Source organism: Panthera leo, chromosome D3, assembly GCF_018350215.1.
Source record: "Panthera leo isolate Ple1 chromosome D3, P.leo_Ple1_pat1.1, whole genome shotgun sequence".
Lineage (NCBI taxonomy): Eukaryota > Metazoa > Chordata > Mammalia > Carnivora > Felidae > Panthera > Panthera leo.
Genome location: NC_056690.1, coordinates 85,324,786 through 85,351,374, shown reverse-complemented (window position 1 = coordinate 85,351,374; position 26,589 = coordinate 85,324,786). Strand labels below are relative to the sequence as shown.

Genomic DNA, 26,589 nt, shown 5'->3' with positions numbered 1-26,589 from the left:
TTACCATATGTTTCTTAGTAAACAACACTTATGGTTTAATGGGAGTCTGTGCTCTTAGCTTCCAGGACCAAAACAGAATATGTGAGAGGTAGGTCACTAGGTCTTTCTTTCCAGCCTGTCTCATAGTCTTACCTTGGTTATCTGGGTAGGCCCTGGATGGCTTTGGCCATTTATGAGCTGCTTTAGAAAGACTTGTGAATTCACAGAAGGATGGTAAACTGAGCCTGTTTAGTCTCTTTACAATGGTTTCCCCAGTGTTTACATCTCCGTAAAGTTCTCCTTATCAACTGAATGTCTTCATTTTGTCCCTAGGCTAGATCACTCTATGTGAGGTTCTCAATTCAAGGATCAGGAAGCAGCTCCCTCCCCAACCTTGTTCCACTGATATTAAACTGTTATGGGCCCTGGTCTGAAAATTTGTAATTGGCATGACAGAGATGACTCAAAATTATAGTTTTCTATCAATAGTTCGGGGAGCCATGGTATGCTGAAACATTTAGGAGAAAACTGGAAACCTTCAACCCTGAATAGATGTGATCTGTGGGTAGGTGAGAGTTACATCAGACAGATAACCAGGAGATATGCCTATTAAAAACCCTCAAGAAAATGCCAAACACCCATCCAAAGGAATCTGGCTTCAAGGTTTGATTACTATTTCCTGAGCACTCTTGGGGTCCACCCTAGAAAGACTTAAAATACACAGTGTACTTACACAGAAGGCTTGTAGTCCAATAAACTTTATCTGGCCCACATAAAAGAGATTCAAGATTCCTCTCCTTAAACAGTATATTTTATTGAAATTAACTCTTCCACTCTCTGTACTTTAATGTTTGAATAACTGAATATGTATCAAAATGTAGAAAGTCCCTCAGAATAATAGAACACGAAAGGCAACGGACTAAGGAGCACCTGGGTGGCTCAGTCAGTCAAGCATCCGACTTTGGCTCAGGTCATGATCTAATAATCTGTGACTTCAAGCCCCATGCTGGGCTCTGCACTCACAGCCTAGAGCCTACCTTGGATTGTGTGTCTCCCTCTCTCTCTGCCCCACCCCCCGCTTGTGCACTCTCTCCCTCTCTCTCTCTGTCTCCCAAAAGTAAATAAACACTGAAATAAATAAATAAATAAATAAATAAATAAATAAATTCAGAGGCTTGATAATTTTTTTTCTATTTGAAAGAAACATAGCAGGAAATATTTAATAGACACTAAAATTTAAATCTGGAAAACCATAAACCCTTCTTGGATATGAGATATAATCACAGGTTTATTAAAAAAAATGTTTCCAGCAAAAAGAGTATGGATTCATATAATTTTCTGAACTTCCACTGATGTGGAAATGGTGTTTAGAGATTTCAGAGTCTTAAGAACAATGGTTTGAAGAGCTTCCCTCCTCCAAATGAATTTGACAACAGATATATACCTGAATTGAAATTATTATGTAGCAGATTACATAACACATATGTATTTCCCCATACAATTGACTCTTGAACAACACAGTGGTTAGGGGTGCCAATCCCCATGCAGTCAAAAATCTGAGTGTAAGAAGCCTTACCCATATATAAACAGTTGGTTAATACATTTTGTGTGTTGTATTCTTACAATAATATAAACTAGAAAACAGAAAATATTAAGAAAATTATAAGGAAAATATATTTACAGTACCTTACTGTAAATTTACTCAAAAAGAAAGCCAAATCCATGTATAAGTGGACCCACGCAGTTCAAACCCATGCTGTTCAAGGGTCAGCTGCACACATATAATATATATGTAATTATTAATATGATAATTTCTCCCTCTGCCCACTGACATGGCCTAGAGTCAATGGAATTTCAGGTGGGACCAAACTAATATATAAAAAGGAAACCCAGATTACAGTTATAAAATCAATTTTCTGTGAAAAGGAACCAGGGTTTTTGGAAGGATAAGTGATTCCATGTCTGGGGAAGGAAGGTATAAGAAAGTATAGACCTTCCTTATCAGAAGGCAAGATCTCATTCCAGGTTTAGTAAAATCAGATAAAAAAGACACAGGGACAAAATTATAAAGGTTTGATGGTGACAATTTGAGCATCAAAAATGGAATAATGATTGTGGTTAATTAAAAAAACATTAAATCTATTAAAGTCCTGAGTCCACTATACACAAAGATAAATATTAATTTAAATACAACAAAGAGGGCAAGAGATCAGAATATACTCAGTATATTCCTACTGGATTTTATTTGTCAGTCTTTTTGGTATTGTTGACATATTTACATGTTGATGGATGACACATATTCTAGTAAGTATTAAATACATCATTTAGAAGACCTTTTCTGTCTCAAGAATGGCCTCATATGTATAACATCAAGTCAGATCACAATATATGACATCCATAATCAATCTGCTGTCATTAAAATCAGTAAGATTTGCATGCTTTTAAGAATAGGAACGAGCATAAGATTGCATTAATGTTTTAAAGTCTTTAAAATTCAGGAGAAAAGATATTTACAGATAAAAATGTTCTAATCAGCTGCATATCCTAGGTGGAGTTGCAGACTTCCATAAGAAGACAGAATTACCACTTGAGTGACTCTTGTGCTGAAAATTATTTTAAAAATTGGCATAATAATTAAAAAGAAGATTCAAAGTGTTTCTTCAGGGTCATAGACAAGAATCTAAGTTATTCCCTTAGGCCAACTCTCTAGAAGCAGATAACCTAATTAACTGGAATATTAACTGACTTCCATAATTAGGTTAGCACCTTTTAACCCTAGGGAGACTAGGATGTAAATATAGATACTTTTTATGGAAAAGAAAACAGAGCATTAATATTTTTTATATTTCTATATTTGTAATGAGTAAGAGAATCTGACCTATTATAATAGTACCTTGGAATCTAATATGAAAGTTGTAAATCAAGAAATTTATTTAGATGAAACCTTACATTTATATTTAGTATTAAAACATCCTAAAAATAGATAGATGTTATTAATAAATATAAATCTTACTCATATCAACAGTGTGAGAATTCCCAATGTTCCACAACCACATACAAAATGAAAGTCACATGGATACCATATGTTTTCACTCTTAGGTGGATCCTGAGAAACTTAACAGAAACCCATGGGGGAGGGGAAGGGAAAAAAAAAAAGGAGGTTAGAGTGGGAGAGAGCCAAAGCATAAGAGACTCTTAAAAACTGAGAACAAACTGAGGGTTGATGGGGGTGGGATGGAGGGGAGGGTGGGTGATGGGTATTGAGGAGGGCACCTTTTGGGATGAGCACTCGGTGTTGTATGGAAACCAATTTGACAATAAACTTCATATATTGAAAAAATAAAAAAAATTTAAAAAAATGAAAGTCAAACGGTATATCAAGAAGTTCTTATTTTGAATTTAGCACATTTTACATGAAGTAGAGCATCGTTGTATATTTGTTGATGTTTGTGTTTCCTCTTCTGTAAAATGCCTATTCATTATGTTTTGCTTATTGTTTTTTTTTTTTTTTTGCTTGTTACATTTTGTTCATTGTTATGTTCTCTGCTTTATAGTTTTTTCTATTTTTTTTTAAATCAATCCTCTCAGAGTTGTGTATCTTGCACATAACAGTTCAAGCTCTGCTGTCTTTTTGCTTCACTTTCTCCATAGTATCTTTCAATAAATATATCAATCCTTTCCTTTTGACTAGCAATTTTTGTGTTAAGAAATTATTTTCTACACTAAAGTTTCAAAGATATTCCCATATATTTACTTCTATAGGTTTTAATATTTTGCTTATTCATCTGTTTTCTTTCTCACTGGAATTGATTTTTGTTAGTGGTATAAGATTTGAATCCAAATCAATTGCTTCGTTTTATGGATATTAAATTGTGTCAATGCCGTAAGTTGTCTTCTCCAGTGTGATCTTTTTCATGTGTCAAGTTCTCAATTCCACAGGAATCTGCTTCTGAGCTACCTATTTGACTCCATTAGTCAATATGTCTATCCCTGAGCCAATACTTTATCGTCCCCAAGTCTTGATGTCTAGCAGAATAGGTTTCTCATCTTCCTCTTTTTCTGAATGAATGTTTGGATATATGTGGACATTTGTTCTTCTATATGGATTTTTACCAGCATGTCAAACTTCTTAAGATTTTCAATGATATGTCACTGAGTCTATAAGTAATCTAGGAGACAAGAGATATCTCTATGTGATACTGAGTTTTCTCTCCATGAAGTGTTTTCTGTGTCCATTTATTGGGGTCTTTTTTAGTTGAATTAAGTAATGTTTACAATTCATATGGCTGTCACATATCCTTAGTTTATTAGAAGGCAACATTTTTTGTTAATATTAATGATATGTTTTTAAAATGTATGCTTTCTCTTTATCGCTCTTTTAAAGAAACACAATTACATTTTGTATAGTGATCTGATACCTACCCACTTCGGTAAACCTTTACCAGTACTAATAATTAACATGTGTTTTTTAAAAAATTTATTATTGTATGTTTTATTTGTAAGTAGAGACACTTTGGGGTATCTGCCCATCCCTGCTGAGACCCCAACAGGAATCAGGAGCTCTTGACAAATATTTTGCATCATAGTCCTACCCTGCTTCCAGCCACAGCTGACAGAACAGGGATGAATATGCAACCCCAAGTCAGGCAACTTTTTTCTCTTAGAAAATGAGAAGTAGGAGTGAGAGTTCTGTTTCTATCTGGGCTGTTTGCTGAAACTTAAGAGGCACAGGTTTGGGAGGTACAGAGCATCCAACTTCCATTTATCATGTAGATAGAGAAGAGGAGATATCTAGTCTGCAGGGAATGATGAATGCAGCAGAATGGAGCAGAGAAGAGGCCAGGAGAGTCCCTCCTGACTCTGGTAGCTCCAGGCCCTGCAGATGCCAGGCTGCCTTTAGATTCCACGTGAGAGCCCATTAGCCATGAAACCCACTACCCTGTTTGTTCAAGCTCGCTTGAGTTAGTTTTTGTAACTTGCAGTTTGGAACACTGACCAATGCTGTGTTTTAATGAGATATGAAGCCATGTTGAAACTACAAAAAGTTCACATTTTTCTTTTTCTTTTTTAATTTTCTTCCCTTATTTTATTTTTTATTTAGCGATTCATCACTTACATATAATACCCAGTACTCATCATAAAAATTGTCCTCCTTGATACTCATTACCCATTTAGCCCATCTCCCACCCATATCCCTCCATCAACCCTCAGTTCTCTATCATAAAGAGTCTCTTATGGGCTTGTTTCTTACCCCCTCTATCTCTCTTTTTTCCCCTTCCCATATGTTCATCATCTGTTTTGTTTCTTAAATTCTACATATGTGTGAAGTCATATGGTATTTGTTTTTATCTGACTGACTTATTTTGCTTAGCATAACACACTCTAGCTCCATCCACCTCATTGCTAAATGGCAAGATGTCAATTCTTTTTGATGACTGAGTAATATTCCAGTGTGTGTGTGTGTGTGTGTGTGTGTGTGTGTGTGTGTGTGTATCCCCCATATGTCTTCCATCCATTCATCAGTTACTAGACATTTGGCTCTCTCCATAGTTTGGCTATTGTTGATAATGCTGCTATAAACATCAGGGTGCACGAATCCCTTCAAATCTGTATTTCTGTCTTGTATCCTTTGGATAAATAGCTAGCAGTGCAATTGCTGGATCGTAGGGTAGTTCTCTTTTATGTTTACTTATTTATTTTGAGAGAGAAAGAGAGAGGGTGCAGTGCAGTATCAGTGCAGAGTCTGACACAGGGCTTGATCTTATAAACTGAAAAATCATGATCTGAGCCCAAACCAAGAGTTAGAACTTAACAGCTTAACTGACTGAGCCACGAGGTGTCCTTAGGGTGGTTCTATTTTTAATTTTGAGGATCCTCCCTACTGTTCTCCAGAGTGGCTACACCAGTTTGCATGCCCACCAACAGTGCAAGGGAGTTCCCCTTTCTCCTCATTCTCACCAATATCTGTTGTTTCCTCTGTTGTTAATTTTAGTCACTCTGACAGGTATGAGGTGGTATCTGATTGTGGTTTTCATTTGTAGTTCCCTGATGATGAATGATGTTGAGCATCTTTTCAAGTGGCTGTTAGCCATCTGGATGTCTTCTTTGGAAAATGTCTATTCATGTCTTATGCCCATTTCTTAACTGGATTATTTGGTTTTTGGGGTGTTGAGTTTGAGAAGTTCTTTATAAATTTTGGATACTAACCTTTTATCAGATGTTATTTGCAAATATCATTTCCCATTCCATAGGCTGCCTTTCAGTTTTGTTGATTGTTTACTTCACTGTGCAGAAGCTTTTTACCTTGACAAAGTCCCAATAGTTTGTTTTTGCTTTTGTTTTCCTTGCCTGTGGTGACATGTCTAGCAAGAAGTTGCTCCAGACAAGGTCAAAGAGGTTGCCGCCTGTGTTCTCCTCTAGGATTTTGATAGTTTCCTGTCTCATATTTAATTCTTTTGTAAAGTCTTTCATTTGCTTTGAATTTATTTTTGTGTATGGTGTAATAAACTGGTCCAGTTTCATTCTTCCGCAAGCTGCTTTCCAGTTTTCCCAACACCATTTGTAAAAGAGATGGTCTTTTTTCCATTGGACATTTTTTCCTGACTTGTTGAAGATTAGTTAACCATATAGTTGTGGGTCCATTTATGGGTTCTCTATTCTGTTCCATTGATCTATGTGCCTGTGTTTGTGCCAGCATCATACTGTCTTGATGACTGCAGCTTTGTCATACAGCTTGAAGTCTGGAATTGTGATGCCGCCATCTTTGCTTTTCTTTTTTAAGATTGCTTTGGCTATTTGGGGTCTTTTGTGATTCCATACAAATTTTTGGACTGTGTGTTACATTTGTGAAAAATGCTGGTGGTATTTTGATAGAGGTTGTATTACATGTGTAGATTGCTTTGGGTAGTATAGACATTTTAACAATGTCTGTTTTTCTAATCCATGAGCATGGAATGTTTTTCCATTTCTCTCTGTCCTCTTCAATTTGTTTCATAAGAGACCTATAGTTTTCAGAGTACAGATCATTTACTTCTTTGGTTAGGTTTATTCCTAGGTTTCTTATTGTTTCTGGTGCAATTATGAATGGGAATCGATTTCTTGATTTATTTTTCTGCTGTTTCATTGTTGGTGTATAGAAATGCAACAGATTTCTATACATTGATTTTATATCCTGCAACTTTGCTGAATTCATATATACTTCTAGCAATTTTTTGGTGGAGTATTTCAGGTTTTCTACATAAAGTATCATTTTATCTGCAAATAGTGAAAGTTTGACTTCTATCTTGACAATTTGGATGCCTTTCATTTCTTTTTGTTTTCTGATTGCTGAGACTACAACTCCCAGTACTATGTTAAATATTAATGGTGAGTGTGGATATCTCTGTCTTGTTTCTGACTGTAGAGAAAAAGCTCTCAGTTTTTTCCCATTGAAGATAATATTAGCTGTGGGTCTTTTGTATGGCCTTTATGATGTTGAGGTATATTCCATCTATACCTACTTGTTGAGGTTTTTTATCAAGAATGAATGCTATATTTTTGTCAAATGCTTTTTCTGCATCTATTCAGAGAATCATATAGTTCTTATCTTTTTTTATTAATGTGGTGTATCACGTTGATTGACTTGAAAATATTGAACCAAACCTGCAGCCCAGGAATAAATCCACTTGTTCATGGTAATTCTTTTAATGTGCTGTTGGCTTCGATCTGCTAGTATCTCAAAAATTTTTTCATCCATGTTCATCAAAAATACTGGCCTATAATTCTCCTTTTTAGTGGGGTCTTTGTCTAGTTTTGGAATCAAGGTAACACTGGCCTCATAAATGAGTTTGGAAATTATTTCCATTTTTTGGAACAGCTTCAAAAGAATAGGTATGAACTCTTCTTTAAATGTTTGGTAGAATTCCCCTTGGAAGCCATCTAACCCTGGAACTTTTTTTTTTGTTGTTGTTGGGCGATTTTTAATTACTGACTCAGTTTCTTTGCTGATTATAAAACTGTTCAAATTTTGTGTTTCTTCCTGTTTTAGTTTAGGTAGTTTGTATGTTTCTAGAAATTTATCCATTTCTTCCAGATTGCCTGGTTTGTTGGCATATAAATTTTCATATTTAAAATTCATTCTTTTTGAAAAATGTTTATTTTTGAGAGAGAGAAAGAATGCATACGTGCATGGGGGAGGGGCAGAGAGAAAGGGAGAGAGAAAATTCTAAGCAGGCTCCGCATTCTCATGCAGAATCCAACACAGGCTTTGAACTCACAAACCAGGAGATCATGATCTGAGCTGAAATCAAGAACCAGATGCTTAACTGGCTGAGCCACCCAGGCACCCCTGTAATATTCTGTTATAATTGATTGTATTTCTGTGGTTTTAGCTGTGATTTCTCCTGTTTAATTTGTGATTTTATTTATTTGAGTCCTTTCCCTTTTCTTTGAGATAAGTCTGGCTAGGTGTTTGTTAATTTTATTAATTCTTTCAAAAATCAGCTCTTAGTTTCATTGATCAGTTCTACTGTTTTGTTGTCATTTCTATATTATTTATTTCTGCTCTAATCTTTATTAGTTTCCTTCTTTTGATGGCTTCAGGCTTTATTTGCTGTTCCTTTGCTAGCTCCTTTAGGTATAGGTTAGGTTGTGTACTTGAGGCTTTTCTTGCTTCTTCAAGTCGGCCTGTATTGCAATATTCTTCCCTCTTGGTAGCACATTGGCTGCATCCCGAAGGTTTTGGACTGTTGTGTTTTCATTTTCATTTGCTTCCATGTATTTTTTTATTCCTTGTTTAAATTCCTGGTTAACCCATTCATTCTTTATTAGGATGTTCTTTAACCTCCATGCATTTGGGGTTTTTCCAGTTTTTTTCTTGTGGCTGACTTCAAGTTTCACAACGTTGTAGTCAGAAAATATGCATGGTATGATCTCAATCTTTTTGTACTTGTTGAGGGCTGATTTGTGATCCAGTATGTCACCTATTATTGAGAATGTTCCATGGGCACTCAAGAAGAATGTGTATTCTGCTGCTTTAGGATGAAATGTTCTGAACATATCTATTAAGTCCATCCATCCAGTGTGTCATTCAAAGCAATTGTTTCCCTGTTGATTTTCTGCTTAGATGATCTCTCCATTGCTATAAGTGGTGTGTTAAAGTTCCCTACTATTATGGTATTATTATCAGTGAGTTTCTCTAAGTTTGTTATTAATTGACCTATATATTTGACTACTTCCAATTTAGGGACATAAATATTTACAATTGTTAGATCTTCTTTCTTGATGGACATACCCCTTAATTATATTATAATGCCCTTCTTCATCTCTTGTTACTATATCTGGTTTAAAATCTAGTTTCTCTGATGTAAGTATGGCTTATGATTTTTTTTTGATGTCCATTAGTATGACAGATGGTTCTCCATCCCCTCACTTTCAATATGCAGGTGGTATATTTATATCTAAAATGAGTTTCTTGTAGGCAGTATATAGATGGGCCTTGTTTTTTAATCCATTCTGGTACCCTATTACTTTTGACCGAAACATTGAGTCCATTTACATTTGGAGTGATTTTTCATAGATATGAATTTTGTGCCATTGTGTTACCTGTAAAGTTGGTGTTTCTGGTGATGTTCTCTGTTCCTTTCTAGTTTTTGTTGCTTTTGGTCTTTTTTCTCCACTCAAAAAGTCCTCTTTAATATTTCTTGCAGGGCTGGTTTAGTAATCACAAACTCCTTTAGCTTTCGTATGTCTGAGAAACCCTTTATCTCTCCTTCTATTCTGAATAACAGCCTTGTTGGATAAAGTATTCTTAGCTACATATTTTTCCCATTTAGCACATTGAACATATCATGCCACTCCCTTCTGGCCTGCCATGTTCTTATGGACAGACCTGCTGCGAACCTGACCTATCTTCCCTTGTAGTTTAAGGACATTTTTCCTTGCTGTTTTCAGGATTCTTTCCTGGTTTGTGTAACTTGTGAATTTGACTATGATCTGTCATGGTGATGGCTGGCTTTGTTGAATTTAGTGGGAGTCCTCTGTGTTTGTTGGATTTTGATACCTGTTTCCTTCCCCAGATAAGGGAAGTTTTCAGTTGTAATTTGCTCAAATTTCTCTCTCTTCTTCTTCTGGGACTCCTCTGATATGAATGTTATCATGTTTTAAGGAGTCAGAATCCTCTAAGTCTACATTTGTGATCCAATATTTTCCTTTCTCTCTTCTTTTTAGCTTCATTATTTTCCATAATTGTATCTTCTATATCAGTCATTTGTTCCTCTGCTTCATCCATCCTTATTGTATTGCATCTATTCAATTCAATTTTGCACCTCGGTTATAGCATTTATTTTGGCCTGACTAGTTTTTAGTTCTTTTATCTCTGAAGTAAGAGATACTCTAATGTCTTCTATGCTTTTCTTGAGTCCAGTAAGTATGCTTATAATTGTTATTTTAAATTCTGGTTCAGACATCTTACTTATATCTGTATTGATTGAATCCCTAGCCATTACTTCTCTTCCTGCTCTTTCTTTTGGGGTGAATTCCTCCATCTTATCATTTTGTCTAGGTCACGTTTTCTTATGTGGTTGTTAGGAAAGCTGGTTACATTCTTGCTCCTGAGAGTAATGGCTATATTAAGAAGAGGTGAAGAAAAAGAAGGAGAAGAAGGAAAAGAAGGAGAAGAAGGAAAAGGAGAAGGAGAAGGAGGAGAAGAAGAAAAGAAAGAAAGAGAAGGAGGAGGAGGAGGAGGAGGAGGGGGAGGAGGAGGAGGAGGAGGAGGAGGAGAGATCCTGTACTGTCTTGGGCCTGGTGCTTGAAGAGGTGTTTCAGAGTGTGTACTCTGCTGTTGTGTTTTGCTAGCTCCTTCCCTCAGGTCAGTCCTCTGCCGAGTTTCTCCTTTCCTGAAATGAGGGGTGTTTAGACCTTGTCCACTGTGTGGCAAGTTTTAACTAGGTGTGTTTTCATCCACTTGTTAAAAGAAGCTAGATCAAAAAACAAACAAAAAAGAAGCAGGTAGATCCCATTTCCCCTAGAGCTGAGGCTTTGTAGCATTCTATGATCAGTAAATTTGGTGCATGTGAGGGTTTTGTGCTAGTTTTCTCAGGGAGGCTCTGGCTGCGCTGATCCTGATTCTTAGGTGGAGATGCTCCTGCAGGGTGCTTGGGGGCAGGGCTTTGTGTCAGCACTTCTGGCCTCCGCTGGGTGGTCGTGTGTTGCTCACCAAAGTAGGTCAGTGCTGACAGGCTGGGGGAAGTGGCATCACCCCACTCTCTCCTCCCTGGACTGGGGATTTCACACCCATCACTCTTCAGGAAGCCCTCACAAAAGAGCAAACGATCACCCCTCCTGTGTCCCTGTCTTCCATCAGATCCCTGCCTCTGTCTCTGTCTAAAGCACAATACCACTGTGTTTGATCTCAGGCACACAGCTGGCTTTCAGACTTTCAAATTTTAGGGACCCACATGGCACAGACCTGTGCTGATTCTCCAGGGGAGAGTCTAGCCACACCGTGGTGGTGCTGGTTTGTCCCAGAAAAGTGGTTGCGTAACTGTGCAGAAGTTCAGCGTTTCCGGTAAAACACAGCAAAAAGTGAGCACCAAGGCTTGCGGCCCTCAGCCGGTGTCTGTGTTCCTATGCTAGTGATCGGGGCAGCATGTTGCTGCTGCCGATTGTTTTGACCCCAGAGAGGCTCCGCCAGCACTCCCAAATGAACTCCAAGAAGGGGAACTGTCTCTCCCAGCCTGACCCAGAGGATCCTTAGACCACTTGTCCGCTCCCAGGCCTCTGTCCTCCTTCCCCACCAGAGCACCACTGAGCCCACCAGGCATGACCCAGGCAATGGCATGGACTTCTAAAACTTCAGACTTCGTGCCCTGCTGCTTATAAAAGTGTGCATAGTCAGTCCCTCTCCTTTTCCAGTCAATGGTTTGGGGAAAGTTTTTCTTGTGCAATCCCTTGTTTTCACTTTTCCTCTCTCTGTCTCTCTCTCTTGCTCTTCCCTCCATGATCAGGACTCCTCTCCTTCACAGCAATCATGAGAAAGGGCATCCTTTCTCCCTCAAATCAACTCTCCACAGCTTACCTTCCACGAGGTGGCTGTTTTTCAACCTGCAGATATGCAGTTTGATCTCTCAGTCATCATAATGATTTCTTGGGTGTTCAGAATGATGTGATAACCATCTAGCTGCGTTCGAGGGTCGAGACAAGCTTAGGGTCCCCTTATTCCTCTGTCATCTTAACTCTCCCCTTTTTCAATATAAATAGTCTTATGTAAGATTAATGCTGGTTTCCTTTTATTCTCATTCTTATGCTGTCCCTTTTTCTTCTTTATTTTACTACCCAAGTCAAGATTTTCAGTGCAATATTTCATTGGTGTGGTAATAATAAACTTCTCATCTGGTTGCTGAAATTAAAGTCTCCCATTTTTTTACCCTTAACAATAATTTTTGATATGTTATTGATCCTTATTATGAATCCTAGTATTTCCCAACTCTTTGAATACAGTAAAGTCCACAGAGGAAGATAATTCTTTTAGGGCACTCTGATGTAAATGAATGAGGCTGCTCAAGGTAGGAGACAAGAGACTAAATTAATCTGCCTACTCCAGGCCACGCCTGCCTCACCTAAGCCTGCAGTGATAACACAGCACAGCTGCAAGGTGCTGTTGGTACAACAGGTTTAAAGCTTTAGTTTGATCTGAGGGCTGTAGCTACAAGGCCCAAACTGGCTCAATATTTTTGTTTCTGTTGTTCAGTCCTCAGGTGGTTTCAGCAGCGGTGGCTTCAGTTACTGAGCAGGCAAAGCCAAATTAAGACGATGTATCATGCCTATATATTCCATTCAATTCCTCTTGAAAGAATAGGGAAAGAGTATGATCTGGCTTGCATGTTATGTGCTGGCTCTTCTTCCCTAGAAATATTCCCCAGGATTAGCTACAAACATTGCCTTTCCTGTTCCTGTTGCCTTTCCCATTCTGTGTTGTAGCACAATTTTAGTAATGACTGGAGTTTCAGCACAGCCCAGTGGTATATGTCACCATTCAGCCTATCACAGCATGATTTGAATTCTAGCATGTCCTTACATGGCCTCAGTTTGCCACTTCAAGAGATAGCACTGGAGCATCAGTGGATTCCAGCCACGTAGAGAAACTAGGAGTTCTTTGGTGAATGTGAATAGGTTCTACTTTGATTGCACTCAGAATTGCCATAGTGATTTCCACAGAGTGGTACCCGTCACAGGGGTCTCTTTATTGTGCAGTTACCGATGGCCCACCAGCCAGACCAAATGGCAAGTCCAAAAATAAGCAACAGTCCAAGTATAAGTATGCGCCCAATTGTAGGAATTGTATTTGTTCCTAGAAGTGTCCTTGCTGTAACTCAGCCCACTGGCCTTCTCACTTGCTTTTGCCTCTTTCTGTGAAGAGGTTACTGTCTGCTTAGCATAGGGTAACTGCTTTCCCCATGGGGCCATGACACTCTATTCTGGACCTGCCACTTGTGAACCAGCTCAGTTCCCTAACATCCTTGGGAAATTGGTGGAAAGGTGAGACACTTCGATAATATCAGCAGGCAAATCTTTAGATAGCTTTTTTATGAGGTCCTAGCAGAAAATAGCCTATGTGCTCATGAATGCACTGAGTCCTACTATGCCCCATGGCAGAATGCTTCTGTAATACCATTTTCATTTTATGATGGGCATTTGTCTCCTTGTTGGGATTCTTTTTTGACATTACCCATCACAGGGGAGGTAATTCAGGAATTGATACAATGTTATGTGCTTCAGTTAATGGGGCTGTGTTAGTAAATGTCCAATAACTAGCTTATTACTGTCTTTCGAGGAAATATACCAGATAATTTTCTAGCCCAAAATCCCAGAGGTCACTGTTGACTACGATTATGGGCTTTTTCCAAAGACCTGAGTCTGCATCACAGCAGGTGGCTGACATTTCAAGTATCGTTTCAGCATTAGCACCTATATGGATCAGCTCAGGCAGCTATAACAAAATACCACAGACTGGGTGTCTTAAACAACAGACATTAATTTTTCAAAGTTCTGGAGGCTTGGAAGTCTGAGATCAGGGTGACAGCACAGATGGGTTCTGATGAGAGCATCCCTCCTGGCTTGCAGACAGCTGATTTCTTGCTGCGTTCTTATATGGAGGAGAGGAGAGAGCTCTCAGATCTCTTTCTCTTCTTATAAGGGCACTAATCCCATCATGGGGTCCTACCTCCCATGACCTCATTTAAAGTTAATTATATCCCAAAGACCACATCTCTAAAAAAAACATCACGTTAGGAGTTAGGGCTTCAACATATGAATTTGGCCAGGGGCGGGGGCAGGGATGGGTGGCACACAATTGATGTCTTAGCAGTAACATAAGGAGCAAACAGGATAACTTGGGCTATAGCTTCTCCAGTTCCAGGAAGGCTTCCAGGCTTCCAATCAAATATGACCTTCTCCAGGTGATTTAAATAGATCAAGCCCAACAGTATCCTTAAATGGGGGATATGATTTCTCCAAGAGCCAAATAAACTAATTAGATATTAGGTCTCTTGTTTAGTCTATGGGGCAGGGAACAATAATATTTTATTCTTAGTGGTCTATGTGTAACAGGACACTCTAGCCATGCACTCCCAAATTTTACAGTCTGTACAATGTCCTGAACTTTTTTCAGGGTTCATTAACCATCCTTGATCAGTCATAAGACTCATGATCACAATGAAGTTGCTATTAGTTTGGTTCCCAGTTTCAGAAATAATCATAATATCATCAGTATAGTGCACAGGAACACTGTATGGTTATATTACACTAGATCTGCCTCATACATTGTGACAACGCAGAGAGGAGTCCAAATATTCTTGAGGCAAATGTATATTGGAAACCATTCCACACAAATGCACGTTGCTATTGATGCTCCCTAGCAAATAATATTGAAAAAAGGTATTAGCCAGGTCAACTACAGAAAACTGGTCACCTTCAGCTTGTTGAAATAATCTGTTCAGCATTTGAATACTTTGGAACATACCTGAAGCTATTCGGGTTACTTTTTATTGGAGTCCCCTCCAGGAGCCATTGGCCTTCCTCACTGGCAACATCAGCTTATTGCAGAGTGAGTGTATAGGTACTAACATACTTGCATCTAACATGTCCTTAATTAAGGCAGTAAATTTTTGTTGCCCTCAGCATATAATAGCGTTTCAAATGAACTATTTGAATAGGCTTAGAAAGCTCTAACAGCTCCCATTTTTCATATCCAATTAGTACTGGATTTAGGGCAGATCTACAAATTATTTATTTTTCTCAATTTAGCAGTAGGGGAAGACTTTTTAGCCAATCATTATATGCATACCAATTATACATTCAGGTGAGGGAGACATCCCCGCATACTCTTTAAAATCATGTATTTCAACTATTAATGAGACTTTAATTTTTATTCCTTTTTACAGTAGCATCTCCTGTTCCCCTAAGTTTATTCTATCACCCCTGAGGGTCTCATTAGTAGACCTAGGCAGTGCTCCTATGACCAGCTGACCTAAAAGAACTTCTTCTACACCTGAGATCATTTTGCCCACAGACTTGTCAAAGGCCTTGGTGCTCCCATAGGGATTGATTTGGTCAGGAGACCCTGTCCTTCTTGTAATGCTCTATCTTCCATCACTGCCTATAGTAGAAAAAATTCTTAATATTCCTCTCAAGATTCACATACTATCTTTATTCGCTCAGAAAAAATATCTAGGCACTGCTCTGAAAGGCCTTTGCACATGGAGTGAAGGTTACTAATGAGTGATTTTAAGGTAGGGAGATCCTCCTGGATTATCCAGGTGGACCCAAAGTAGCCACACGAGCCCATGAAAACCGAAGAAAGAAGAAGAGTCAGAAGGTTGAAGCAGAAGGGGAAGTTAGAAGGATATGACACCTGGGAAGGACATGATGCACTGATGTTGGCTTTGAAGGGGGCCACAGTCAAGGAAAGTTCTCTCCAGAAGCAGAGAAGAACTCCCAGCCATGAACTATCAAGGAAACAGGGGCCACAGTCCTGCAACCACATGGAAGCAAATTATGCTAGCAACACGAACGAGCCTGGAAGTGGGTTCTTTCCCAGAGCCTTCTGACACCTTGACTTTTGGCTTTGTGCAACCTGGAGCAGATCAACTAGTTTAGTCTACTGGACTTCTACTCTGCAGAACTGTGAGATAAATTGCTGTTGTTTTCAGTTGCAGTAAATAGAAAAATGGTATCTTGCCTCAGTATTAAAAATCGGTATTTTAGAACTTGATGCTGTAGGCTCATGAAAACTTTTCTCTATGTCGAAATCTTCTACACTCAGACAAGATAAGTATATATGCTTTGATATTTTTATATCTTGAGAAGCTTGAGGACAGGCAATTGCGTTTTACTGGCTTCTTTAAAAATCTATCAAGGTTTCAGCGGACACTCCAATCTCCCCACTATTTATTTATTTCCTTATTTATTTATTTATGAGAGAGAACACACAAGCAGGGAGAGGGGCAGAGGGAGAATGAGAGAGAGAGAATCTCAAGCAGGCTCCACGCCCAGTGCAGAGGCTGACAGAGGGCTCAATCTCATGACCGTGAGATCATGACCTGAGCCAAAATCAAGAGTCAGATGCTTAAAAGACTGAGCCACCCAGGTGGCCCAATTTCCTCTTTTTTAATGCCATTTTACTTTAACCATCTAAACACTTCCACATCATTCAGTCCTGAATTCTTGTCTTTTTCTTTTTTAGGAAGAGAGGGGCTTTTATTTATTTTCACTTTTTAACTTTTTATTTATTTTATTCCAGTATAATTAACATACAGTGTTATATTAGTTATAGGTATACAACATAGTGATCTAACAATTCTATATATTACTCAGTGCTCATAAAGGTAACTGTACTCTTAATCCCCATGACCTACTTCACCCATCCCTCAACCTCCTCTCTGGTAACCATCAGTTTGTTTTCTATTATTTAAGAGTCTGGTTTTTCTGTCTCTTTTTTTTCCCCTGTGTTTGTTTTGTTTCTTAAATTCCACATGAGTGAAATCATATGCTATTTGTCTTTCTCTGACTGACTTATTTCACTTAGCATTATATACTCTAGATCTATCCATGTTGTCGAAAATGGTTAAGATTTCTGGAGCGCCTGGGGGGCTCAGTCAGTTAGGTGTCTGACTTCCGCTCAGGTCATGATCTCGCAGATCATGGGTTCGAGCCCCGCCTTGGGCTCTGTGCTGACAGCTCAGAGCCTGGAGTCTGCTTCAGATTCTGTGTCTCCCTCTCTGTCTGCCCCTGCCCTGCTCATGCTTTGTCTGTCTGTCTCTCTCTCTCTCAAAAATAAACGTTAAAAAATTGATTTTAAATAAATAAAAACGAAAATGGCAAGATTTCATTCTTTTTATGGCTGAGTAATATTCCATTCCACATCTTCTTTATCCATTCATTTATTAATGTACGCTTGGGTTGCTTCCATAATTTGGCTATTACAAATAATGCTGTAATAAACATAGGGGTGCATTTCTTTTTGAATTAGTGTTTTTTAATTTTTTTTGGACAGATACCCTGTCATGGAATTATTGGATCATATAGTAATTCAGCTTCTAGAGTTTTGAAGAACCTCCATACTATTTTCCAGTGGCTGCACCAGTTTACATTCTCACCAACAATGCAAAAGTGTTACTTTTTCTTCACATTCTCACCAACACTGGTTTCTTGTGTTTTTGATTTTAGCCATACCGTGAGGTGATATCTCGTGGTTGTGATTTCCATTTCCCTGATGATGAGTGATGTTGAGCATCTTTTCATGTGTCTCTTGGCCATCTGGATGTCTTATTTGGAGAAACTCCTGGTTATGTCTTCTATTTTTAATCGGGTTATTTGTGGGTCTTTGGTGTTGAGTTGTAGAAGTTCTTCATTTTTGTCCTTTTCTTGTCCTTCCCTTGTAAAACTGTAACCTTTATACTATCCTAAAAGGTTGGTATACTATCCTGAAAGGTTAGTATACTAACCTTTATACTAACCTTCCCAGAAGGAAGCTGGGACAGGGGATCTGGAAACTGCCTCTTTACATCCTCTGAGCTCTAAGAGAAATATCACATATGGTGTCCATGGTGGTAGGGCTCCTTATAATCTGAGTGAGGGGCATCCCATGCATGGCTGATTTCATTGTCCTGTAGCCTCCCCCCCACCCAGTACAGTCCCCATCTGCAGCATTTCTGCCACTTCAGCAGACATTGACATTTATTTAAAAGACAAGAGAGGGGCAGAGGAATTACCCTTCTCTAGTAGGAATGTCCCTTGCCTGAATCCATTCTAATCAGCAAGGACTATTCCTTGAATTATCCCTAGGAAGACAGCAGCCAAGGGAAGATCCAGGATGAGGGCAAAAATCCTCTCCACTCCACAGTATTCAAAACCAGAGACACTGCTACTTAATCTAAAACTCTCAGGAACCATTTTAACAAAGGTCATCAGGACAATGCTTATGACCATCTACAAAAGGCCTCCATTTTGTTACCAAATAATCCCTTACTTTATGGCTTTCCTCCATCATCAACAGCACTAATTACCTTCTTGGTTGTAATGGGTCTCGCAGGCTTAGCTGACCCATCAGAAGTTATAGTGCCTACGTTCCTTTGGTTGGAGCTCCATTTGCTAGAAAGAGAGGATGGAGTTGAAGGAGACTCTGAACCTTCCCTCTGGCTCATGTTGAAAGCAGCAAGTAGGAACTGATTCAGCCAACCTGCCATCAGTTTGCACTTGTCTTCGAATTTTGCTAGCTCCTGGCATTCAGGTTCTGTCATTTCTGTCATGGAAAGTCTTACTATCAGTCACTGATTTCAAAGCTTATGCTACTCTGAACCAAGCCTAGCGGGACAATCCTGTCCGCATAAGTAGTTCTTTTCTATCCCCATTATCAGAGTCATCCTTTTTCTTTCTAAATAATGCCTACGCCATATTTTTGGCAAAGAATGAGTCAAAAGTCTGCTAAGCAACCCCACCTCTAATGCCAACTGCACTAAAATAGGATTCAATTAAGAAGGCTGTTAGGACGCCAAGTAATAATACTTTATAACTCATCAGAGTATAACAACAACGTTGTTATAGTATAACAACCATATTGTTATCGTATAACAACCTTGTTGAAGTAAGAGTTTGGATCGCTGTCAAAGGCTGTCTCACAACAAGGGGTCTGTAGAGACCCGGTACAAAACTTCTATCTTCTGTAACAGTCATTGTTGTAATAAGCACTTTCTCTCTTGAATCAGGAACTCCCTGCATATGCATAAGACACGTTGGAACAAGGGAGCCTAGGTATCTCAGTGGGCTTTTTAATATTTTGCTGGTTGCATATGCATATTCGTGGTACAAAATCAGCCTCAACAGCAGAGCTCTCTGGGAGGGGGATCTCATGAAGACCAGATGCAAACCATTGATCTCACTCTTACCAATACACAATGCTGACAGGTTGTTAAAAAACCACCATAAAACTCCTTGTGTCCATAGTTAGAAAGCAACATTATTAATCAGCATGTTTCAGGTGTTGCAAGTAGAGGTTAGTGCCCAACAGAAACTTCTATAGCAAAACAGCTCAGGCTAATTCCAGGACTGCCAGACATTAACCTGAACAGAATATTATGTTGAGAAATTGCTCCTTTGGTTCCAGTTTACTATCGTGATTGAAGGTTGATGTGTACCAAGTTCAAATTATTTCACTGCATTTATTTAAATGTTACATAAATTTCATCTTTTATCTGTAAATTGTGGAATATTTACACTAATTTTCCCCCTGGTGTTAATACACAATTGGTTTTTCTGGACAAGAAACCTCAATTTAATCTTTTTTTGGTGTATTGCTAGATCCCATTTGATGACATTTTATTTGGCATATTTTGCATTTTTGTTCATGAATGAATTGATCTGTACACTTCCTTTCTCAAAAATGCCTCCTCTGGTTTTGAAACCAAGTTTATACTCACCTTTTGAACAAATTGAGGAGTTTCCTATTTTTTTTTTTATTTTCTGGAAGAGTTTGTAACAGACTTTTTTTTTCATAAAAGCTGGATAGCACCTTTTTTATAAGACACTTTAAAAATTCTGATTCAGTTTCTTTCATGGTTATCTTATTATCCTCCTAGGTCTTGAAGTGATTTTGGTAAATTATTATTTTTATAACTTTTCAATTTTGTTTAATTTTTTGTCTATATTGTGTGAAAGTTGTTTATCTCTTTAACCTCTGCTGTCTATATCTATGTCCCTCTTCTGTTCCTAATATTAATATAATTATACTGAATAAACTATAATGGCAACAAAATCAAAATAACTGATTTCCTTCCATCATTCCTTTAAATATTTCTCTGTGTAGGTATTCTTCCCCGATCTCTGGATAAAAATTCTAACAAGCCCATCTGGATACAAGATGTAATTAAGTTGAAAGCACAATTCAATTACTTGTATACTCAGTCCTTAGTATTAACAAAATTCTGAACTAGATTTACCATCAAAAAGTTTTCTCTTTCCCATCCTAGAGACTGTTTCAGGCTGGAAACTCGCAGTGGGACTGGGGGTCTTGATTGACCTTCTCTCTCTTTTGCTTTCCCAGCTCGCTAACTGGGGCCTTTTCCTTCAAGAGTTGGCATGTAGACAGGGGAAACGAGATGTGTGCAGTTCTCTTACCTGAACACCTGAAATTGGCCTCCCCTTCTCTGGGGCTGAAGGATGATTCAGCCTGCCTCTTGGAAGGTGTCCAGGAGAGGATTTCTGGATGCTTTAGATGTTTTCTCATGCTCTCTATTTCCGGACTCCCTAAAACAAGAAATGTGTCCATTTTATCGCTTGCTTCCAAAAATCTACTTGTGGGGCACCTGGGTGGTTCAGTTGGTTGGGTGTCCAACTGTTGATTTTGGCTCAGGTCATGGTCTCATGGTTCGTGGGATTGAGCCCCGCATTGGGGTTGCTTGGGATTCTCTGTCTCCCTCTTCTCCATGTCTTTCTAGCTCTTCCCTGCTCATGCACATGTGCTCTCTCAAAATAAACTCAAAAAAAAAAAAAAAAAAAAAAAAACAAAACATGCTTTGGGACTTCCTTTGAGTCTCTGTTTATCTTTTTTTTCCTTTCTAAATGAGTTAACACATGTAGAGCATTTAGAACACTGCCTGCCTCAATATATGAGCCTTATGAGTGATAACTCTTGCGACCCACCAGGAAGTGAACGGCACGAGGGTCCAGTTTATTCAATGTTAGGTTCTCAGTGCAGTTTCTGGCAAATAAAACAAAATGAACATCCCTGTGTATCTTTTGTGCCATCCATCCTTTTTCTGCTTTTTTTTTTTTCACCCACTTCTTAAGGAGACTTTTTAGTTCACTAATTTTCATCTTTTTCATTCTAAAATAAAAAGGTATTTGCATCTATACATTTCCCTGAGATTTTGCTGCATCCTACAATTTTTGTAGGCATATTTTTTGTTTACTTCTAGGTATATTTTAGTTCCTATTTTTTTTTTTTTTACAAAGATGTTCTTTATAAGTGTTTTTAAATTTCCAGATGTGGGAGATATTTTTATCTTCTATAGCCTTACAATCTTATTGTTGTAGTCAGAGAACACATTGATAACACCACACTTTTTTCAATCCGTTGAAACTTACTTTATGATACGCTTTTCTTTTACCTCTTCAATATATGTTACTACATCCATTACCTACTTGTTTAATGCAGAGTTCTATAAATGTCCACTTTGTTTTTAAACTTTTGTTCTTAGGGTCTTTGTACATTCCTAAAAATACATTGAGAACTCCAGAGACCTTTCTTTAATGTGGGTTATATCTAATAATATTTACCAAATTATAAGTTAAACATTTAAAAATACCATTTAAACCAGGAATAAAACCATTAGACGCCAAGAAATAACTATAAAAAACTTGATTTTTATTTCTACATTTTTTTTTTACTTCATGTATTTTACACAAAGCAATCTAAAATGAATGGTATTTTCTGAATTTATTTCCTTCCACACTAAATGAGGTCTGCAGGCCAGAGCAACAGAATCACCTGGGAAGCTGTGAGAAACACAAATCCAGACCTACTGGTTCAGATTCTCTAAGGAGTATTCAGAAATCTGCTTTATCAGGTTCTCCAGGTAAATGATTCCAGTTTGTGAAGCCCTGTTTAACACCATATTATGAGCACCTTTTCATTAAAAATTAAAAAAAAAAAAAACTTATGTAGCTTTATTTGCTCTTAAACTTTCATTGTTAGGATGCATATACAGAAAAGTACAAAGCTGTCAGGGCAGAGCTCAATGCATTTTCACAAAGTGAACAGATCCATACACCTAGGACTCAGATCAAGAAGAAAAAACCTGTACCTCCTTCGAACACTTTTGATTTCCCTGTTTTTAAGCTTATGTACAGAAACTCATACAGTGAGTGCCTTACTTATGAAGTTGGGAAGAACCTAGCATAACTCCCAGGGAAATTGGTCAAACATTCGTACCATTAGCTCAACTAGGTTGACTGAAAAGGGGAGGAAAACGAAGGGAGAGAATTCTACAGCGGTAAAGAGATCCTGGGAGGCCCTGTGGGGCTTACAAGCAGAACAGCTGAGTCTGAAACATTGTTTCAAATGGCAACTCCATCATTCAGAGCTATTAAGTAAATTACCTTTTCTGAGCCGCCGGATATATGATCCGTATTTTGAGAACCTAGGAGGATTAGCTATTTCTGTATGTTGAACTCAGAATAAACTAGTTACTCAATTAAAAAATGTGTGAATCTGCTGAAGCCCTGCACTGGATACCATGCTGTATGCATAAAATGGATGACATCTAGGGCTTGGTCTCAATCAGATCATAATTTAATCTTCTAGTAATTAGGAATAGAGATTTATGAGATCACTGCCTGTTGGAATCTTGAACCTAAAGTGAACTGGGTGACATCATAATCCATTTCTATTCTCATAACACATGTTCAAAATTGATTTAACGTAAATCCTCTGGTATTTTATGTCTGATAAAATTTTCATCTAAATCAGATGTAGTGATTGCGGCAGGAATATGTATAAATATTTGTCGTTGTGTATGGAAAAATAGCAACAAGTATTTTCTAATATCTTACTCTTATAAAAAATAATCAGAAAACAGGTGCAAATTATCAATTACATCATAAGATCAACTTCAATTTTTCAGGTTCCAAGCGAAAAGACTTTTTTTAACGGAACCCTTTTAGTTGGCAAAAAAACAAAAAAAAACAAAAAAAACCCCGCATCAATGGCGCTTAGCACCAGAGTAGGTATCTCATTCTGCAAACAGGTTCGAAGAGTCCATATTTTGGAAATGTACGGGGGCTCAGACTGCAATCCATAGGCTTCCATTTTTCTGACACCTGCTGACACCCACCTCTTTTCACGAATTTGATCGCTCGCTGTCCACGAGGAACAAGCCAAAGTGCCGGCCAAACTAAACCTGAAGCAGCGCTAGAGTTTACCTCACTTTACCCTCTAAGTTTAGCTGGCATTTAACTTCCCGGAAACGCCCCCGACTCTACACGCCGCTCCGCCCCTACAGGAAAGCGCCCGTAGGCTAAGTTCCCACGCTCCCGGAGGCCGCCGGAGGCGCACAGAATTTCAAGGTGCAACTGCGCAAGCGCTGCGGTTCTGCGCATGCGCCGCGGTTCCGCGCATGCTCAGAGGCGGAGGCCGGCGAGGTCCTGGGAGAGTAGAGGAGGCCCGCCTGCCCCGCCCCCGCCCTGCGTGCAGAGCTTCCCTTCCGCGCGGCCAAGGCCAGCTTCCCTTTCCGGGAGCTCAAGCCTCGGCCGCCGGTGTCTCTTTCTTCTCCGCGGCTTGTGCAGCTCTCCCGTGGCGAGTATGGCAGCTAGGAGACGCGGGGCCGGCCTGCGGCTCTGCGCCACTGGTAAGGACCTCGCGGGGGGCGATGGGGGCGATGGGGGCGGGGGCGATGGTGCGGGCGCGTGCTGGGACCTTTCCGGGGTGGGGTCGGGCCTGGGCCGGGGTCTCCCGCCAGCGTGCAGAGAAGCCCTGGGATCCGCCGTGATAGCCCCAGCTGCCGGCTCCTTCCCCCAGAGTGGCTGTGCCGGGGACCCGTGCCTGAAAAAGATGCGCCTGTCTTCCATTTGGTTCTTTGCTTAGTGTGACAGGAAGTTTCAATAGCGCTGACTCCACTGATAGGCGTGATAGTTTCAATAGCGCTGACTCCACCACCCCAGCTTGGGGCCAGACCTTGCTTTGGCTTTAGGTTCCGAGTCATTGTCACGTCTGATGAATTTTTACCCACCTGCGGCTAAAAGAGATGGCCAAGGACGGGTCATGGTCAGGTTGCCAGATTGTGCACTGTGAAAAGTGATCAGAGTTTGTGGTGGCCTTTCTCAGCCTCTTGCCAGCATCAGGTACCCTGGTCCCCATTAGTGTGCTCATTTCCTCGGCAACCGTTTGGTTCCCGTGCCGGGCTGTGAGAACTGTTAGTGGTAGAGGTGTAGCTCAGTTTTGTTTTCTATCCATAAAGTGGGAAAAAATAATACATAGGATTTTGAATGGCAGTTGGAGTTTATACAGAGGAGAAGATAAGTAATATTTCTTATTACTGAAGAGATATAGAAGAACGGTTTCTGTGTCTGCTAAAAAAAAGAAAAAAAAAAGGTAGAATGGCCAAAAGGGAAAACCGGATGAAAGTAAAAATATGTTGAAAGAGAACCTCTGTTCCTCAGACTTACAAGCCAACATAAACCTTGCTGGTCACTGTATAGTTGCCTGCAGAGCAGATATTTAGTAAACGGATGAACTGCTTATACTTATGCATTGTTGGTGCCTCGGAATGGATCAGTGGTGGTTTTTATGGTAGTTTGTAAAAAAATCAAAAACATTTTATAGATGACTAAGCATGTAGTACGAAACAATAAGTCAGCTTTTATTGTAAACATTTTGTCCTTTGTTTTCTTTTTTTTTTCCAGTTTTTTTACTTGATATGGCTTTCTGTAAAGGATTTGTGGAAGATTTAGATGAATCGTGAGTATACCTGTTTTTAAATAGCGTTTTAACTTCTTTAAACTCTGGCGTTATCTGAATATTTGCATGAATTTAATCTTTTCGTAATAGAGGTAGTCACGATCAGTATTTATATAGCACTAATTTTTGTTTCAGAAGTTGTTCCAAGTCCTGTTGTACTCAGAAGAGTTTACTAACAATTCGTATTTTGTTTTATCATTTTTCATTGTGTTATGTTTTTCTGCTTGTATCACAACTGAGCAGGTGTTGGAATTTGGTAACTATACTATATATTTTTGTAGTACCATAGCATTAATTACGAGGCTTTGCTTATACTAGGTCAGTAGTGATAGTGAGGAGTCCAGCTCTAGACAGACCGAAGTCCTACGTGTGATCTCTCACGCCTGACCGGAGGCGATTATAAGGCTTTTCCTGGCAGGCCTCAGCAGGGAAGCTGTCCTCCCCACCCCAGACTTGGTGCACCAGCGCATTGCAGACTCTGGAGGGAGTTGTGATCACAGACTAGGCCCCTGGGCCAGCTTAGCTCGCGTGGATATGTGCCTTCCTCGCCCAGTTGCCTCTTTTGAAGGCTTCTTATTGGGGGCCTCACCCGGAGCACTTCCTAGGCATCTCCTCTGACACCTCTTTATGTAGGGGCTTTGCTGAAGGCACTTTTCTTTGCTTGGCCTCTGTACTTTTCCACTCCTGTGTCTTTCCATCTTTCATTCTCCTGCCCACGTGTCCCTAAAGGGACGGAAGCCTTTGGTTCAGTGCTCCTCTCCAGTTAGATGAATTCTTTTGTCTATGCCACGTCCGCCTGACCCGCACCTGGTACTGTTCCACTTGGAAAAAGGGAACACTGAGGAGCTGCTGCCTTTTTTTCTTTGTTCGGTTGGGTTTTTTGCCTGTTGGCTTACGTGGTCATAGTGAGTGAGTAAAGACTTGATTATTACTTTCAGTTTGGTTTGTTGTCCTAATTAACTGCCTTTACACAACAAACTTGGTACAGTAGCCAGGTGGTCATGTGAGCACAGCGCTTTTCTGGAAGAGCAAAATTCCTGAGGATCCGTGGAGCACTCCACTAGCTATGCTGATGGATAATTGGAGAGTGACAGCAGATGGTTTGCACAAAATGTTGATTCTGAAGGGAACCGTGGTTAAGGTGGAGGTAATCTGGTTAAACTTGGCAATGCCTTGAGGGCTGTGTTAGTGTAGACTTTCTCCTTTAGACTGCTCTGACAGTGGGGACATCTGCCGAAGTAGGGGGAGGAAGGGACAGATGAGCAGGCGTGGATACCTACGACCCTGCTCAGCAGCGTGCTGGGTGAGTTTGCCAGGTTGGGCCCACCTGTGACAAGTTTCCTGTCACTGAAAAACCTGTCTGACGCATTCTCACAGAGGCCGTAGTGGTCCTGCGAGCCATCCTGGCGATCCCTTGGGTCTACGTTGAGAGATTAGGAAACCGTGGATAATGAGACTTACCCAGACTCAGATTTCTAGGTTTCTCTTCGATGCTCCTGCTTATTACCAAACCCAGGGAAGCCTCCTCATCTCATCAGTTCAGTCTGTCTGAGACGGAAGTCCGGGGTTCACTGACACAAATAATCTAGACCTGGAAAAAGTAGCCACCACCAAGATAGCAA

General features: G+C 39.5%; 2 protein-coding genes across 4 annotated transcripts in view; one reads left to right on the top strand and one right to left on the bottom strand.

Moving 5' to 3' along the window:
- CCDC102B (coiled-coil domain containing 102B) overlaps nucleotides 1-23,532 on the bottom strand; it is a 197,103-nt gene extending 173,571 nt beyond the window's left edge. Inside the window, exons 1-2 of the mRNA XM_042911020.1 lie at nucleotides 23,346-23,532; nucleotides 20,629-20,757 (exon numbers count right to left, since the gene is read on the bottom strand). The gene's annotated coding sequence lies outside the window, so the exon portion shown is untranslated. The remainder of the gene's footprint in view (nucleotides 1-20,628; nucleotides 20,758-23,345) is intronic.
- A 150-nt stretch (nucleotides 23,533-23,682) lies between these two features.
- The window catches only part of TMX3 (thioredoxin related transmembrane protein 3), a 42,536-nt gene continuing 39,629 nt past the window's right edge, over nucleotides 23,683-26,589 (top strand). For 2 of the 3 annotated variants that reach the window (XM_042909450.1, XM_042909449.1), the window contains exon 1: nucleotides 24,913-24,967. Coding sequence is in view for 1 of the 3 variants with exons in the window: in XM_042909448.1 (XP_042765382.1) it covers nucleotides 23,813-23,858; nucleotides 24,913-24,967 (101 nt within the window). In the remaining 2 variants the exon portion in view is untranslated. Of the gene's footprint in view, nucleotides 23,859-24,912; nucleotides 24,968-26,589 lie in introns of those variants that run through there. The other variant, XM_042909448.1, reaches the window with a different exon arrangement.